The 17,446-nt window shown below is 47.2% G+C and overlaps 1 protein-coding gene across 2 annotated transcripts in view; it reads left to right on the plus strand.

Annotated features, from left to right (window-relative positions):
• The window catches only part of LOC142311186 (glycine N-acyltransferase-like), a 166,176-nt gene that overhangs the window by 86,810 nt on the left and 61,920 nt on the right, over window positions 1-17,446 (plus strand). The window contains exon 6 of one of the 2 annotated variants that reach the window (XM_075349376.1): window positions 11,134-15,112. The exons of the other annotated variant lie outside the window; for it this stretch is intronic. Within the exon in view, the coding sequence (XP_075205491.1) occupies window positions 11,134-11,551 (418 nt within the window). The 3' untranslated portion in view covers window positions 11,552-15,112. Of the gene's footprint in view, window positions 1-11,133; window positions 15,113-17,446 lie in introns of those variants that run through there. 2 annotated transcript variants of the gene reach the window in all.

The following is a 17,446-nucleotide window of genomic DNA, read 5'->3' on the forward strand; positions in this document are numbered from 1 at the left end:
GGCCAAGCAACGAGCCCAATGTTATCCTATGGGAGACCCGAGTATTTTTGTGAAATGACCCCCCGGCAGCATGGAGAAACCCTAAAAATGTCACAAAAGTCTCAGAAGAGTGCTCAAATGACATGGCAACAGCATGGGGAAGACCCCTTGAAGCATTTATCACTGAAAAGTCACAGCTGTGAACAATTTTGTCCGCGTTTTACGCCATTTTTACGGACTCACCAGAAAACCTTCCAAAATGACCCCAAAATGATTTTTCATGGCGGAAATGTTAAGGGCACATACCCAATAGTGAGATAGAGCTGGTGTATGTTACTTTTTGAGATTAATACATGAAAGATTTTACGTGAAAACATTGTGTGGCACTCCGATGTCCCTGAGAAGAGACGTACATGAAGGCCTCTTGAGTCTAATGTGCCCATTTTGAGGAAGTGAGTCTTTGTAGTATTTTCCTTTGCCAGGGCAGTCCAAAATTGTGAGGTTCACCAATGCCCCTGCATACAGACGTGCATGAGGGCCTGTAAACCTGAAGTGCCCATTGGAAGGAAGTGGGTCTATTGTAGTATAGCCCTTAGGCAGGGCAGCAAAAAATTGGGAGGCTCCACGTTGTCCCTGGGTAGAGACGTGCATGAGGGCCTTTAAACCTGAAGTGCCCATTGTAAGGAAGTGGGTCTATTTCAGTATAGCCCTTTGCCAGGGCAGCCAAAAATTGGGAGGCTCCACATTGTCCCTGGGTAGAGACGTGCATGAGGGCCTCAAAACATTAAGTGTCCATTTTAAGGAAGTGGGTGTATTATAGTATAGCCCTTAGGCAGGGCAGCCAAAAATTGGGAGGCTCCACGTTGTCCCTGGGTAGAGACGTGCATGAGGGCCTCAAAACATTAAGTGTCCATTTTAAGGAAGTGGGTGTATTATAGTATAGCCCTTAGGCAGGGCAGCCAAAAATTGGGAGGCTCCACGTTGTCCCTGGGTAGAGACGTGCATGAGGGCCTCAAAACATTAAGTGTCCATTTTAAGGAAGTGGGTGTATTATAGTATAGCCCTTAGGCAGGGCAGCCAAAAATTGGGAGGCTCCACGTTGTCCCTGGGTAGAGACGTGCATGAGGGCCTCAAAACATTAAGTGTCCATTTTAAGGAAGTGGGTGTATTATAGTATAGCCCTTAGGCAGGGCAGCCAAAAATTGGGAGGCTCCACGTTGTCCCTGGGTAGAGACGTGCATGAGGGCCTCAAAACATTGTTCCCATTGCAAAGGAGCGGGTCTCCTGTCGTTGTAATGTCCATTCTGCAAAGAATGGGCGAAAAAATTTACCACTGGGGGTATACCTGAAACAAAGGCCTAAGTATTGCAATTTGTAACGGTCATCATTATGGTGGCGCATGAGGAGAAGGAGGAGGAGTCCAGCGATTATCCAAAGTCCAGAAGTGTGTACCCATGGGTGAGTGGAGGTACATGGCAAACTTTAAATTCCGCTCTCATTTGCTGGTGGTGTGGTGAAGTCTGGCCCAATCCAACCCTTGTTCATCTTGATCAGAGTCAGCCTGTCAGCATTTTCAGTTGACAGGCGGGTGCGTTTATCTGTAATGATTCCACCTGCGGCACTAAAAACACGCTCTGACAAAACGCTAGCAGCAGGGCAGGCCAGGACTTCCAAGGCGTAGAGAGCCAATTCATGCCACGTGTCCAGCTTGGATACCCAATAATTATAAGGCACAGAGGAATGTCGGAGTACTGTTGTTCGATCTGCAAGGTACTCCTTCAGCATCTGGGCAAACTTAGGATTTCTTGTGGCACTACCCCGCACCTCAGGGGCTGTGGTACGTGAGGGGCTGAGAAAACTGTCCCACATCTTAAAGACTGTTCCCCTACCTCTGGCGGATTGGACTTGTGCCTCTCTCGGCTGTACGCCTCGGTTGTCCACTGATTCATGACCTATGCCGCTAGCGTTTTGTGAGGGGAATGCTTTGCCTACTTCCGTGAGTATGGCCTTCCGAAACTGCTGCATTTTGGTTGACCTCTCCTCCACGGGAATAAGAGACAAAAAGTTCTCCTTGTAGCGTGGGTCTAACAGTGTTACCAACCAGTATTGATTGTCGGCCAAGATGTTCTTAACGCGAGGGTCACGAGACAGGCAGCTTACCATAAAGTCAGCCATGTGCGCCAGACTCTTAACAGCCAGGACTTCAGTAGCCTGACCAACAAGATGACTGAACATGCTGTCCTCCTCCTCCTCCTCCTCCTCCTCCTCCTCATCTACCCTGTCCTCTAGCCAGCCACGCTGAACCGAGGATATGACTGGTGTGCATGTCATATCCTCAATTTGGCCGGAGAGTTGCTCCATGTCTTCATCCTCCTCCTCGTCATAGTCCTCCACTGCACGTTGTGATGAGACGAGGCTGGGCTGTGTGTTATCACCCACACCCACTACTGTTTCTTGCTGCAACTCATCGCGCTCCGCCTGCAATGCATCATGTTTGTTTTTCAGCAGAGACCGTTTTAGAAGGCAGAGTAGCGGTATGGTGACGCTAATAATGGCGTCATCACCACTCACCATCTTGGTGGAGTCCTCAAAGTTTTGGAGGATGGTACATAGGTCTGACATCCATCTCCACTCCTCAGGTGTTATGTGTGGAGTTTGACCCATTTCCTGACGGCTTAGGTGATGCAGGTACTCAACAACTGCCCTCTTCTGCTCACATATCCTGACCAACATGTGCAGAGTTGAATTCCAACGCGTGGGGACATCACACACCAGTCTGTGAGCCGGAAGATGCAAACGGCGCTGAAAGCCGGCAAGGCCGGCTGAAGCAGTAGGTGACTTTCGAAAATGTGCAGACAGGCGGCGAACTTTTACCAGTAGATCAGACAGCTCTGGGTATGACTTTATAAACCGCTGAACCACGAGGTTGAGCACATGGGCCACGCATGGAACATGTGTCAGCTGGCCTCGCCTCAAAGCCGCCACCAGGTTCCGGCCATTGTCACACACGACCTTTCCTGGCTTTAGGTTCAGAGGTGTGAGCCAGTGATCTGCCTGCTGTTTCAGAGCTGTCCACAGCTCTTCTGCATTGTGGGGTTTGTCACCTATGCAGATTAGCTTCAGCACAGCCTGTTGCCGCTTCGCCGAGGCAGTGCTGCAGTGCTTCCAGCTTGTGACTGGTGTGGAGGGCACAGTGGATGAGGATGCGCAGGAGGAGGAGGAGGCTGAAGAGCATGACATTCCGGAGCTGTAGAGTGTGGGTGAAACACTGACTGAGGTAGGGCCTGCAAACCTTGGTGTGGGAAGGACGTGTTCCGTCCCTCGCTCAGACTGGGTCCCAGCTTCCACAATATTAACCCAGTGTGCCGTCAACGAGATGTAGCGGCCTTGCCCACAAGCACTTGTCCACGTGTCTGTGGTTAGGTGGACCTTGGGTGAAACAGCGTTGTTCAGGGCACGTGTGATGTTTTGTGACACGTGGTTATGCAACGCGGGGACGGCACACCGGGAGAAATAGTGGCGGCTGGGGACCGAGTAACGTGGGACAGCTGCCGCCATCAGGTCACGGAATGCTTCAGTCTCCACCAGCCTAAAAGGCAACATTTCCAGCGCAAGCAGTCGCGAAATGTTAGCATTTAGAACTGTGGCATGTGGGGTGTTGGCAGTGTATTTGCGCCTGCGTTCAAAGGTTTGCTGAATGGATAACTGAACGCTGCGCTGGGACAAGGACGTGCTTGATGATGGTGTTCTTTCTGCGTAGGCAACTGCAGGTGCAGGAGTGGAGGAGGCTTGTTCGCAGGCAGCATGGACAGAGGATTGGCTCGCATGCACAACCAGCGAAGACGTAGCAGTGACATCAGCAAGCACTGCTCCTCGACTCTGTTGTACTTCCCACAAAGTCGGGTGCTTGGCTGACATGTGCCTGATCATGCTGGTGGTGGTCAGGCTGCTAGTTTTGGTACCCCTGCTGATGCTGGCACGGCAGGTGTTGCAAATGGCCTTTTTTGAATCATCTGGATCCAACTTAAAAAACTGCCAGACTCGGGAAGACCTAACATTTGTACAGGCACCTTGTGTCGTCGTGTTGTTCCGGGGAACGGTTGCCTGACTTCTGCCTGGGGCCACCACCCTGCTTCTTACTGCCTGTTGTGATGCTACGCCTCCCTCCCCCTGTGCACTGCTGTCCTCGCTCTGCATATCCTCCTGCCAGGTTGGGTCAGTTACTGGATCATCCACCACGTCGTCTTCCTCTTCCGCACCCTGCTCCTCCTCCTGACTTGCTGACAATTGTGTCTCATCATCGTCCACCACTTGTTGAGACACGTTGCCAACTTCGTGAGAACGTGGCTGCTCAAATATTTGGCCATCTGTACAGACGATCTCCTCATGACCCACTTCAATATGAGCTGGCAAGAGGCCAGAATGTGTGAATGGAAACGTGAACAGCTCTTCCGAGTGTCCAAGTGTGGGATCATTAATGTCCGAGGAGGACGTGTACTCAGCCTGGTGGTAGGAAGGAGGATCAGGTTCAGAAATGTGTGGTGCAGTATCACGGCTACTGACACTTGACCGTGTGGAAGACAGAGTGTTTGTGGTGGTGCCAATCTGACTGGAAGCATTATCTGCTATCCAACTAACAACCTGTTGACACTGGTCTTGGTTCAAGAGCGGTGTACTGCTGCGGTCCCCAAGAATTTGGGACAGGACGTGCGAGCGACTAGATGTGGCCCTTTGTTGTGGCGAAATTAGAGCTTGCCCACGACCTCGGCCTCTGCCTGCACCACCATCACGTCCACTTCCTTGTTCCTTGCCAATGCCCTTGCGCATTTTGCAATGCTGTGCACTGCTGACGTGTATATTCACACTACTTGTGCGTTATATCAAAGTGTGTGGAAATTGCACACAAGTGCACCTGTACGCTGCCACCAACAGGCACACACGTGCGGTTTTAAAAACCAAGCACGGACGCAATAATAACCTAACAGGTTTTTTTGGGGAGCGACAATTACAGACAAGTCAGACACTATCTGGACTGTTTTACACTGTGTACACCAGCCCCAGATATGATGAAGGCTGGTATACGGTCACCACTACCCTGCCTGCCTGCCTGCCTGTATACTGGTACAATAGTCCTGACAAGGACTCTTTTGGTCACTAGCCTGTATTCAGACCTGGCTATACCCTGCCTGTATATAGCAACAGTAGTCCTGAGAAGGACTCTGCTACTGTACTCCGACCTGGCTATACCCTGCCTGCCTGTATACAACTAGAATAGTCCTGAGAAGGACTTTTGGTCACACTGTTTGCAGCCCTGCAACTGAAAAAGCTATAAAGGGCCGCAAAGCTTTCCCTGAATCAGCGACACTCTCCCTGCACTCACTGTCTGGATAGCTGTGAGCAGAGCACAGCGCGCCGGCCGATATAAAGGCTCGGTCACGCTGTGCAGGCCGGCCAATCACTGCAATTCCACAACTAACAGGGCTGTGGCATTGCAGTGGTCTGCCAGCCAATCCCTGCATGAGGGCTGGCTCTCAAAAGAGCGCCAACATGCAGAAATGAAGACCACGAGTACAGCACGAGTATCGCGAGATTACTCGGTCCCCGCCGAGCAGCCCGAGTACAGCGATACTCGTGCGAGTACCGAGTAGTGACAAGCATGCTCGCTCATCACTAATGTAGATTCTAAAACATCCAAGACTTTATTTTTTCTTATTCAAAAATATTCCAATGTGTGAGACACATTGAGAAAGGAGTCAGTCCCGAAACATATCTGTGTTTGGACGCGAATGAGATGGCGTCGGTAAATTGTCTCCAGTTTTACGTTTTCTAATTTTGTTTCCCTGTGGAATGTTTTTAATAAGAAAAAATAAAGTCTTGGATGTTTTAGAATCTACATCGCTGGATTTTTTCTGCCGTTACAAGTGTACCCCCTGAGGCTGAGGTGAGCTGATCAAATTTGGTATTATTTACGTAAAAGTTTTAGGCTATGTTCACACTAGAAAAATGATTTTTCTTAAGAAATTTCTTAAGAAATTTCTTAAGAGTGCACCTGCGTTAAAAAACGCACCAAAAACGCACCTGCGTTTTTGCCGCGTTTTCGGTGCATTTTTGGTGCGTTTTCGGTCCGTTTTTGGTGCGTTTTTACCGCTGGTTGCTCCCTGCGTTATTGTGACAATTATCTATGGCAAAAAACGCAGTTAGCTGCAGAAAAGAAGTGACATGCTCATTCTTTTTCTTAAGAAAATCTACTGAAAGAATTTTCTTAAGAAAAAAACGCAGTGTGTGCACAGCTAATTTTTTTTGCCATAGGTTTTGCTGGGGAATGTCTGCAGAAAGGTTACAAGAATTTCTCAAGAAATTTCTGCAGCAAAAACGGACCCAAAACGCAGGTAAAAAACGCAGTGTGTGAACATAGCCTTAGATTGGTTTGGAAATAATGCTAAGGATCCCTTCAGAAATAGGAGTGTTAATATGTTTTTTTTAATCAATAAACAACATGAAAACTGAGTGAACAAAAGAGAAATCAAAATCAAATACATATTTGGTGTGACCATCCGTTGCCTTCAAAACACCATCAATACACTAGCACAAAACCATGGATTTTGTAGGATTATTAGGTGTATGCATAAAAAAATTATGCTAAACAAGTGATATTGAACAACATTTTAATACGTAGGTTTTAAGTCTGTCATTAACTGAAACAGAAACAGCTTTGTAGGAGACCTATGTTAGGTTGTTCCTTATCCAAAGGTGAGATTATAGTAAAACCAAAGAAATGGGCGGAACTATCAAAGTGCAAAGTGTAAGAGCATGTTCACACTGTGCCCACTTCACAGACAAGACCCAAGAAAAAAAACAACAAAATTAGCATATACCCTAAAGCAAATAAATAGTAATAGTATATAGAAATAACATAGGGTAATTGGTTAGTGCTATTTTAATTTAAAAAGAAAAAAAAAAAAGCATAGACGCTTTTAATGAAAATAGAGTTATCCAAGTACCCTATGTTACTTACAAATACAACTACTATTTACTTATTTACTTGCTGCAGGGTATATTGTTATTTTGATTTTTGTTTTTTAAAGGTTAGGTTGTGCAAGACAAGTAGTACATTATGACAAGCATGAGCCCTACAAAACCACACTAGGTAGTTATACTACATCAGTAAGGGCTCTGCTAGGCAAAGATTTCAAAGCTGATTTCATGATACGCTGTTAAAGTTGTTTTGAAGACACACTAAGAAATGGGCAATGTTGAGAACCATAGAAACATTGGTTGGACAAGAAAGCTTAGTGTAGCAAATAAAATATACATCATGCTGACCTCTTAGAAATCAGAAGATGTCCAGCAGTGCCATTGTCGGGGGCGGGGGCCAGTTCCCTGTCGCGGGGCTGCTCGGGGAGATCGCGCTGGGATCCAGTGTCTTCTCGGTGGCTCGAGCGGGCTGGACCCAGGGCTCGAGCAGCGCTCCTCACCCACGAGTGAAAAGGGGAGTTGGATGTTTGGGATTTATATGTATATAGGGTTCGTGACACCACCCACGAGTTGTGGTGATGGTGGGCACCACCGCTGCTGGTGACGGGTCTCCTGGGAGCGATGGCAGGGAGCAGCTAGGTGTTGATGCCTCCGTGGGTAGAGGTTGTTGGTCCCAGGCCCGATGGGAGGGAAGGAGAGAGAGAGAGCTCCGTAGCAGGGGTTTGCAGGGTGCAGTGTTGCGGTGCAGCGCAGCGCAGCGCGGTGCCGGATGGCACAGGTGTACTCACTCAGACAAGTCTCTGGTAAACCAAACGGCTGGATGGACGGGGCACGCAGCCGGCTGCAGTGTTCTCCCTGGATGGGTTGATGGTGGCTGTCATTTCCCTGTACCTGTGTGTTGTATCTTGACTCCAATGCCTGGGCACCGGTAGTCCGCTCCCCGGCGTATACGTGTCGGAGGAGCCCGTTTGCCCGCAGACGCTGGCCCTGTGGATCTCTGGCCCTTGGCGGTGGCACTTATCCGGAATGATTGGGCTGTTGCCTTCAATCGGGACTTGGGTGGGAATGAACCCCTGAGGTCCAGACCGCAATCAGCAAAATTGACTAAAGGGCGGCTTCTAGCCTAGACGGGGTCTGAGTACCCTGCCTGGTGCTCGGCTCCAATCGGCTCCCCGGTTCGGTACCGGCGGGCCACCGTCCGACCCCGGTCCTACGGTTCCGCTGACCATCACCAATTCTTGCAGACAGCCACCACCGTCTGCCGACCTTGCTGGACGTGCCTGGGATCCAACCCAGACACCAACAGTTTCACTCCTCACTCTCTACCGTCCACCACTGGACTCCAACTGCAACTAACTGTGTTTTCCTGCCTGCAGGCCTGTGAACTCCTCAGTGGGTGGGGTCAACTGCCTGGCTCCGCCCCACCTGGTGTGGACATCAACCCTGGAGGGTGGCAACAAGGGTTTTATGTGTGACTGGTGTGACCTGTCCAGGGAGGGGGTGTGTGTGGTGTTGTGTCTGTGACTACCTGGCTAGTCCAGGGCATCATACCATCAGCTGAGAACTGGCAGGAACCGGTGGGACATAGCTACAACCATCAACTGTTCAGAGAAGTCAGGCAGGAAGTCATCTTTATCCAAGAATTGCAGCTAAAACGCCATATCTTCAGCATAGAAGCAAAACCCAGTGTCTCAACTCTGCATGAGATCTTAGGAACTGGCCCAGAAAATGAAATGAATGGTTCTCTGAATTGATCAGTGAAACTTTAAAGGCAGCTCACCATAGGTTAGAAGGTTGTGAAGTTAAATCCAAGGCAGAAAGGAAGGCACTCTTCAATGAAAATTTCCATGTGGTTTATTCCCCGTGCACAAATTGTATAAAGTGGGTACTGACATCCTCTAGACAGGAGAAAAAAATAGACTAGCAATGCATTTCGACCGTATTACATGGTCTTAGTCATGACATGACTAAGACCGTATAATACGGTCGAAATGCTTCGCTAGTCTGTTTTATTTTCCCCCTGTCTAGGGGCTGTCTGTACCCACTTTATACAATTTTTGCACATGGAATAAACCTGTCACGGTTTCCCCTCCCCGTCCACATAGCTAGGGGGCGGAGCCTTCTCTCAGGCCTCACTTCCGGAGCTGGGATGCTTTAAATACTGTCATCTCCAGTGAACCTGCACCGGCTATAAGCTTAGTGCTGCTTTGCCTGTGAGTGCTGGTCCCTGTAAGTGTAATCCTGATCCATTCCCTCTCTGTGCCTTAAGCCTCTGTCTGTGTTCTGTCCCCTAGTCGTTCTGCCATTCTTCTGTCCCACCTCCTTCTTTCCCACAATAGCCCCGGTTGTTTCCCCCTCTCCTACCTCCCAACTCGGTTGTTTCCTCTGGTACTGACTTCGGCCTGATCTCAACTCCTCCTCTGCTAGTTCCTCGAATCTTCCTGCTGCCCGTACTGTGTATGACCCGGACCTGTTTGACCATCCCCCGCATGCCCCACAGCTTCATCTGCCCGGCTGATGCTGGCAGACACTGCATCAGCACACACTGGGAGTTCCCCTCCTTGCTCATTCAGCTCCGTGTAGTGTCTTTCCCTGCAGGATTCCAGCTCCCCCTGCTGGCAGCCTGACAAAACCACATGGCAATTTTCATAGAAGAGTGCCTTCCTTTCTGCGCTGGATTTAACTTCACATGTTTACAGCTGCCCGGTTGATTGTCCGTGCTGCGGAGGAGGCTAGGAAACTTGGAGTGGGTGTGCTGAATTCCTTTGTCATTCATAGGTTGGAGAGTGGTACAATAATGAGTGTCTGCAAGCAATAGTGAAGCATGGTGGAGGTTGTTTGCAGGTTTAGGGCTTACTTTCCACAAATGGAGCTGGGGATTTCGTCTGCATTAATGGTATCATCAGTGCTGAGAAACAAAAGTAGATACTTATCCATTCTAAAATATCATTAGGGAGGCATTCATTCTGCAACTGTACAACCACCCCAAACATACAGCCAATCTCATTAAGAACAAACTTTAGCATAAACAAGGAGTCCTTGAAGTGTTGATATGGTGCCCACAGAGCCCTGATCTCATTAGAATTCAGATTGTCTGGGAAAAGACAGAAGGTTTGCCCAATCTTACATTCACAGTAGATATGTGGTTAGTTTTCCAAGATGTTTGGCACAACCTCCAGCCAAATTCCTTCAAAAACTGTACAAGTGTACCTAGAAGAATTTATGCTTTCATGTTGTTTTGTAGTCAAAGGCTGTTCTCAAAAAATATTGATTTGATTTAAATTTCCCTTTGGTACATTCTCTTTACATTATGTTAACTGATAAAAAAAACTATCAATTTTTTTAAAGCATTATTACTTTGCAGCTTTTTTCATACTTGTCTAAAACTTTTGCACAGTACTTTAAAGTTAAGTATCACAGCAGCAGATTTGGTAAATTTGTGATTCTCTTTTGGTGAAAATATTTAAAAATGGTAAGTTCTCCCATTATATTCTATAGATTATTGAGTCGTTAAAACTAAGCACAAGAGTCCACTTTGCCATTTGGATCCTGTGTTGGGAAGAGAATATCACCAGACTTTGCGTTCACTCTGATAAAGTGAGAGTACCTCCTGTGCTTCTGTAATACTGAAGGAACTCATCTGATTTGCTAATGAAACGTATGTGAGAAGTTTTAGAATTGACCTGTCTTGTTACTGTCTTTGTTTTTATCATAACCAATACCTTCTCCTTTAAGGGAAAATTTGTCATTAACACATTTGCCCTGGACTAAAGTAATGGTAATCACAATATGATAATCACAATATCAAAAAATATGTAATCACTTTACAAGATAAGAATAACTTTTTAAGTGCATATTCACTTGGGAGATATCATTTTGGGAGTATCCGTCTATTTGAGGTGAGCACTAAGCCGCAGTCGACCACATTTTAGTGCCCACCTGAAGTAGACAGATAGGGCTGAAAATGATGCCCGTCAGAGCATACAATGACTCCATCTGCATCATCAAAGTCAATGGACCTTGTTAGTGCAAATGTCTGAATCCCGGTTTTCAGGGCTCTAGCCTATGTCCCACAGATCCACTTATCAGTGAAATGAAAAAAGGGGGAGAGCTAAGTGTAATGTGAAGAGTAAATGCAGACAATGGTCAATCAATCACTTTCTCTCCTTTCTTACACAGTTCAGACGAATTGCAGTTTACCCCACTTCAAACCAGTGAAGCTACTTTTGTTAACGATCAGTGGCGGTTTGGAAGGAATGAACATAGTCTTAATTTTGTAAAGCGCTGCATCCAAACTTTTCCTTCCATCAGTGTCCGAAAACAGGGCGTGGATCAGCCTATTGCCTGGTCAGTCACTGACCATTCTGTGGAAATACGTATGGGGTACACCCAACCATCCTACAGGAATCTAGGACTCTCCTCCATTATTCTACTTAAGTTTGCAGATATGGTTCACAACAGGGGGTTTCCTATATATGCCCATACTGCACCTGATAATGAAGCAGGTCAAGGTGTACTGCAGAAAGCCGGGTTTCAACAAAGGGGCAGGTGGTTACAGTGGAACATCTGGCCAAAAAGTCCAAAAGCAAAATACTAACAGGCAGCAGAAAAGCAGTTACCCATCCTTTCTATGTAATTGAAAACACAAAGGTTGAATTCAAAAATTTCATTCTTTTATAGCTTTATTACCTATTTTACAAATGTATCAGCTGTGGCAATTTCCAATGCCATTTAACATTTAGTTAGTGACTATGTACACCGTGTGCAGAATTATTAGGCAAGTTGTATTTTAGAGGATTTTTTATTATTGATCAACAACTATTTTTTCAATCAACCCAAAAGACTCATAAATATCAAAGCTTAATATTTTTGGAAGTTGGAGTAGTTTTTTTTTTAGAATTAGCTATCTTAGGAGGATATCTGTTTGTGCAGGTAACTATTACTGTGCAGAATTATTAGGCAACTTAAAAAAAAACCAAATATATTCCCATCTCACTTGTTTATTTTCACCAGGTAAACCAATATAACTGCACAAAATTTAGAAATAAACATTTCTGACATGCAAAAACAAAACCCAAATAAATTAGTGACCAATAGAGCCACCTTTCTTTAAGATGACACTCAACAGCCTACCATCCATAGATTCTGACAGTTGCTTGATCTGTTTACGATCAACTTTGTGTGCAGCAGCCACCACAGCATCTCAGACACTGTTCCGAGAGGTGTACTGTTTTCCCTCCTTGTAGATCTCACATTTTATTAGGGACCACAGGTTCTCTATGGGGTCCAGATCAGGTGAACAAGGGGACCATGTCATTATTTTTTCATCTTTTAGACCTTTACTAGCTAGCCACACTGTGGAGTAGTTGGATGCATGTGATGGAGCATTATCCTGCATAAAAATCATGTTTTTCTTGAATGATACCGACTTATTCCTATACCACTGCTTGAAAAAGTTGTCTTCCAGAAACTGGCAGTAGATCTGGGAGTTGAGCTTCACTCCATCCTCAACCCGAAAAGGTCCCACAAGTTCATGTTTGATGATACCAGCCCATACCAGTACCCCACCTCCACCTTGCTGGCATCTGAGTCGGAGTGGAGCTCTCTGCCCTTTTCTGATCTAGCCTCTGGCCCATCCATCTGGCCCATCAAGTGTCACTCTCATTTCATCAGTCCATAATACCTTTGAAAAATCAGTCTTAAGATATTTCTTGGCCCAGTCTTGACGTTTTATCTTATGTTTCTTGTTCAAAGGTGGTCGTTTTTCAGCCTTCCTTACCTTGGCCATGTCCCTGAGTATGGCACACTTTGTGCTTTTTGATACTCCAGTAATGTTGCAGCTCTAAACTATGGGCAAACTAGTGGCAAATGGCATCTTGGTAGCTTCACGCTTGATTTTCCTCAGTTCATAGGCAGATATCTTGCGCCTTTTTTTGCCCAGCACGCATCTTGCGACCCTGTTGGCTATTTGCCATGAAACACTTGATTGTTCGGTGATCACACTTCAAAAGTTTGGCAATTTCAAGACTGCTGCATCCCTCTGCCAGACATCTCACAATTTTGGACTTTTCAGAGCCCGTTAAATCTCTCTTCTGACCCATTTTGCCAAAGGAAAGGAAGTTGGCTAATAATTAAGCACACCTTATATAGGGTGTTGATGTCATTAGACCATATCCCTCCTCATTACAGAGATGCACATCACCTGATTTACTTAATTGGTAGTTGGCTCTCAAGCCTATACAGCTTGGAGTAGGACAACATGAATAAAAAGTATCATGTGATCAAAATACTCAGTTGCCTAATAATTCTGCACACAGTGTAAGGATCTTTTTTGTAGAACTCTCTAAATCAGTAATAAGAGGGATAGGAAAATAATGCACTGGTAGTTTGCCCCTTAATTCAATGAGCTACTTGAGTACTGATGTGCAATTTTTCTGAACCACCTCCAAATGTCAGACATTTCTAGTCTAATTCTTCAGTAAAGGCCTGCTGGCCATTGCTATATACTATATATAACATGTACCACCCAAAACTTTAAATAAACCACTTTCTAAACATGATATTAAGACATAAGAGAAGTCTGTTGGGATGAAACTGGGTTTGGACATGGCATTTATCTGAAAGGTAACACAACTATGTGATGTCTGCATTCAGGCACTTCCGGTGACTTACCATACTTATTATAAAATAATGACAGAAATGGTATCAACCCCTTGTGAGCATGTGGTAACCCACCCCAATTAACAAAGATTAACCATCCACTAGGCTCTCGTATGGCTCTTGCAGCAAAAACTGGTCTCTTCCAGCTGCCGATAACACCGGAAAATCCCACCTCGGGTCTTGCCAAAAAGAGACACCCTAGTACCCAACATGTTCAAAGTGTACTGACGAAGGACTATTCCTATCAATACTTTGATTTCATGTACTGTCTTTAATATACTACATTGCTACATTTTGAGATTTCCCGTTATGATCATGTGGCACCCCAGGGTTGCCACAGTAACAACACAAAGGGTTAACTCCCCACACACAACACCAAGACCTCCTGGCCAGAAGGGGGAGACCAAGATGCTTCCCTGTACATTCTGCTGGGGGGGAGGAAATGGTCAGAAGTAGTTTCAGTTTGGAAGTTCAGTGCAGAGCACTGAGGAGAAAGGATCTGTAGGTTGGAAGCTGGCTTTAGCTCACCTCAGGATCCACTGACCAATTCCAGGCCTAGCTGAGGGTCTGAGGAAAGGAGAAAGCGTACACAGAGGAACATTCCTGGGAGACAGAGCATTGCTGAGATTATCCCAGTGGAGCACACAGAACGGATGCTGGATCCGAGACTGCAAGTTACATACTGCACAGTTACCACCAGAGAAGTGAAGATTCCAGATCTTTCACCTGTACCACAGACACAAGCAACAAGCGCAGAGTTCAGGAACATACTAGGAAGGACTCGAGTTGCCTGTCATGTGGGTACCGAGGAGCACAGGGCCGGCTGCATAGTTCACACAGCGGCAGGGCCACAGACACACAGTGCAGGCAAGGAAGCCAAAACGGCCCGGCTGGGTGGGAGAAACCCTGAACCCCTCACAGACTCCGTGGACAGTACTCTGCTGAATACCATCATCAGTAAAGGACAAAGAAACTGCAAAACCGTGAGTCTGCCTGTTTATTGTGCTCGTGTCCTGCACTCCCCCCATAGACTAACATACTGCCCCGGGGAAAAGGCTCTACCCGTGGGGAGCCGTCCCATCTCAAGCTGCCTTCCATCACCCCGGAGGTTCTGCAGCAGCGGTGGTCATCTCTGATCACATTCCACGGGTGGCGTCACGAACATAACCCCCCTTTTTATTGTGGAACCAGGGACACAGACCGGGTCACGACACCGTGATCCCCTTTCCAGAAGCAACCCCTTGGCCCGGTTCTGGGTATCCCCTTAACCCCTGGCGACACAACTTTGGCGTCACGAACAGGATGCGGACTGGACCCGGCTGCAACCCGGGTGACGTGCGCCTGTAAAGACTTGTTGCATCGCATAAAAGACTTGCACTGTGAATTGTTGCAACAAAGAACGGACTTTAAACTTTGCAAAGATACCTGGAAAAATCCAAAAACATCATTGGTAAAATTTTCCAGGCGCCATCTTTAATCACGCCATTACCTGCTACGCGCGGGAAAATATCGCGCCTAAACTAAGACTCCGCCTACCGCTTGCAGAGGAGGTGCGCTCGGTGCTGCGACCCGCACGAAAACGCAGAAAAGTGTCCCAGGCTTGCTGTCAAGAAGACTGGTGAAATTAACTAAGGGGGCGCAAAGATGTCGCAGCAGGGAGACGCTGTTGTACCCGGCGGTGCAGCGGCACCTATCATGCCGTTCCTGCTGCCGTACACCCCGGGTGCAGTGTGGCTGCCGCAGTACTCAGGTGAGCCCAACACACTTAATGACTTTATCGGAAAGCTAAAAATCTACTACAGCATGTACCCCCTGACAGAAGCTCAGCGTGTTGGTATGCTTATGGGACAGTTAACCGGCAATGCCCAGCGGGAGGCTACATCCTGGCCGGACGATGCAACGGACACTGTAGAGCATATAATAGCTGGACTAAAAGCAGCTTTTGAATCCACTGCCGGCAGCCGGGCTAAAATGAGGTTCTTTGGATGCAAGCAAAAACCTAGAGAGAGCGCAAGAGACTTTGCCTTAAACTTACAGGAGGCGCTCAGAGCACTTAAATTAGCAGAACCTGCCTTAGCCCCTGGAGCAGATAAGCTGCTGATAGACCAATTCCTGGATGGACTCTCATCCCCTTCCCACCGGGGACAACTGAGCATGATGGTGATCCAGGATCCAGGACTAACATTTGCCCAGCTAAAGGATAGAGCCATCCGCCTCCAGCAGGTGGAGGAGCCGCAGGATATAGACTCTGTTCAACACCTTACAGTGGCACCCCAGCAGCCAGTAGTGCCGGTGACATCGGCCATGTCAGCGGCTGCTGCTAACCACCTGGAGCCGATCACTAATGAGGCTCTACATCAAAAGCTTGAAGCCCTTACAGACACTGTTGCTTCCATGGCTAGAATCGTCCAGGAGCTGCGTGGATCCAAGTCTGCACCCAAGATTGAGCTGGCGACCAGCAAGGAGGATGTCCCATGGATGAGGCCTAGGAGATACCAAGCGACGAGAGGACGACCCAGCGACCGCTACCAGCCGGATGGACAGCCCATTTGCCGCCGTTGCAATGAGCCAGGTCACTTTGCCCGTGAATGTGCTTTAAATGGGGATCCCCTGGGGAGGCGGGCCGCTCCTCAGGAATGAACTCTCAAGGTCCTTCACCCTGGCACGACAAGTATGTGGGGGGACGTCCAGTCATCCCCATCGTGCTGGATGGCATTCCGCTCAACGCCTTGCTGGACACTGGTTCCCAAATATCATCAATTCCGCATGTCCTTTATAAGAGGTACTGGGCTGATTCAGACGTTAGCAGTGGTCCATCTAATGTTGCATTGAATATATGGGCTAGCAATGGTGAATTAGTACCACAGGTTGGTTTCAGAGAAATGACCATTAAGATTGGGAGAGTAGAATTGCAGAATCAGGGTATTATCATTGTTGATGTGGACCGACGAGAACGTGAACCAACTATGCTGCTAGGAATGAATGTAATTGAAAATTGTTTTGCAGAGGTAATTACTGTCTTGCAGCAGATCGTCGAGACTGCCAAACCTGGGCAACAGAGACTCCTGCAGAAGGAAATTAAAGCCTTGATGCTGAAGCAGCAGGTAGAAATGTCAGGAGGTGAAATTGGCAGTGCAAGGGTAAGTGACCCAATACCTATTGTAATTCCTCCCAAAACTGAAATGCTGGTCTGGTGTAGAGCCGCAATAGGCATCAGAGGGCGAGACTATCAGGCCCTGGTAGAACCCGTGTACTCAGACAGTAGGCCCACTGTACTGACAGCCAGAGGAATAGTTGAGGTACACAGGGGAAGAGTGCCAATACGCCTTCTAAATTGTGGGGAAGATGAGGTCACCCTACCAAAGTATGCTACCATGGCTAAGCTATATACGGTTGATAACAATGCCATCACCACCGTTGAGCCCTTGAAGCCGTCAAGTCAGGCGGAAGACAATGGCTCAGAGGGAAAGCTGGAGGATTGGTGCCAAAAGCTACATGTAGGTACCGATTCTACACCCTCCCATCAAAAGCATGGAGTATACAGGGTAGTGAAAGAATATGAACAAATATTCAGCAAACACCCATTAGACTTTGGGCAGATCAAAGGGGTAGAGCACACTATACCCACAGGTAACCATCCACCAATAAAGGAGAGGTATAGACCAGTACCACCAGCTCACTACCAATGCGCCAAAGACATGCTCAAAGAAATGAAAGAAGCAGGGGTAATAAGAGACAGTTGTAGCCCCTGGGCAGCCCCACTAGTGCTAGTTAAGAAAAAAGATGGGACCATGAGGATGTGCGTAGACTACAGACGGATCAACCGCATTAC

The sequence above is a fragment of the Anomaloglossus baeobatrachus genome, chromosome 5 (genome assembly GCF_048569485.1).
Source record: "Anomaloglossus baeobatrachus isolate aAnoBae1 chromosome 5, aAnoBae1.hap1, whole genome shotgun sequence".
NCBI classification, from domain to species: Eukaryota; Metazoa; Chordata; class Amphibia; order Anura; family Aromobatidae; genus Anomaloglossus; species Anomaloglossus baeobatrachus.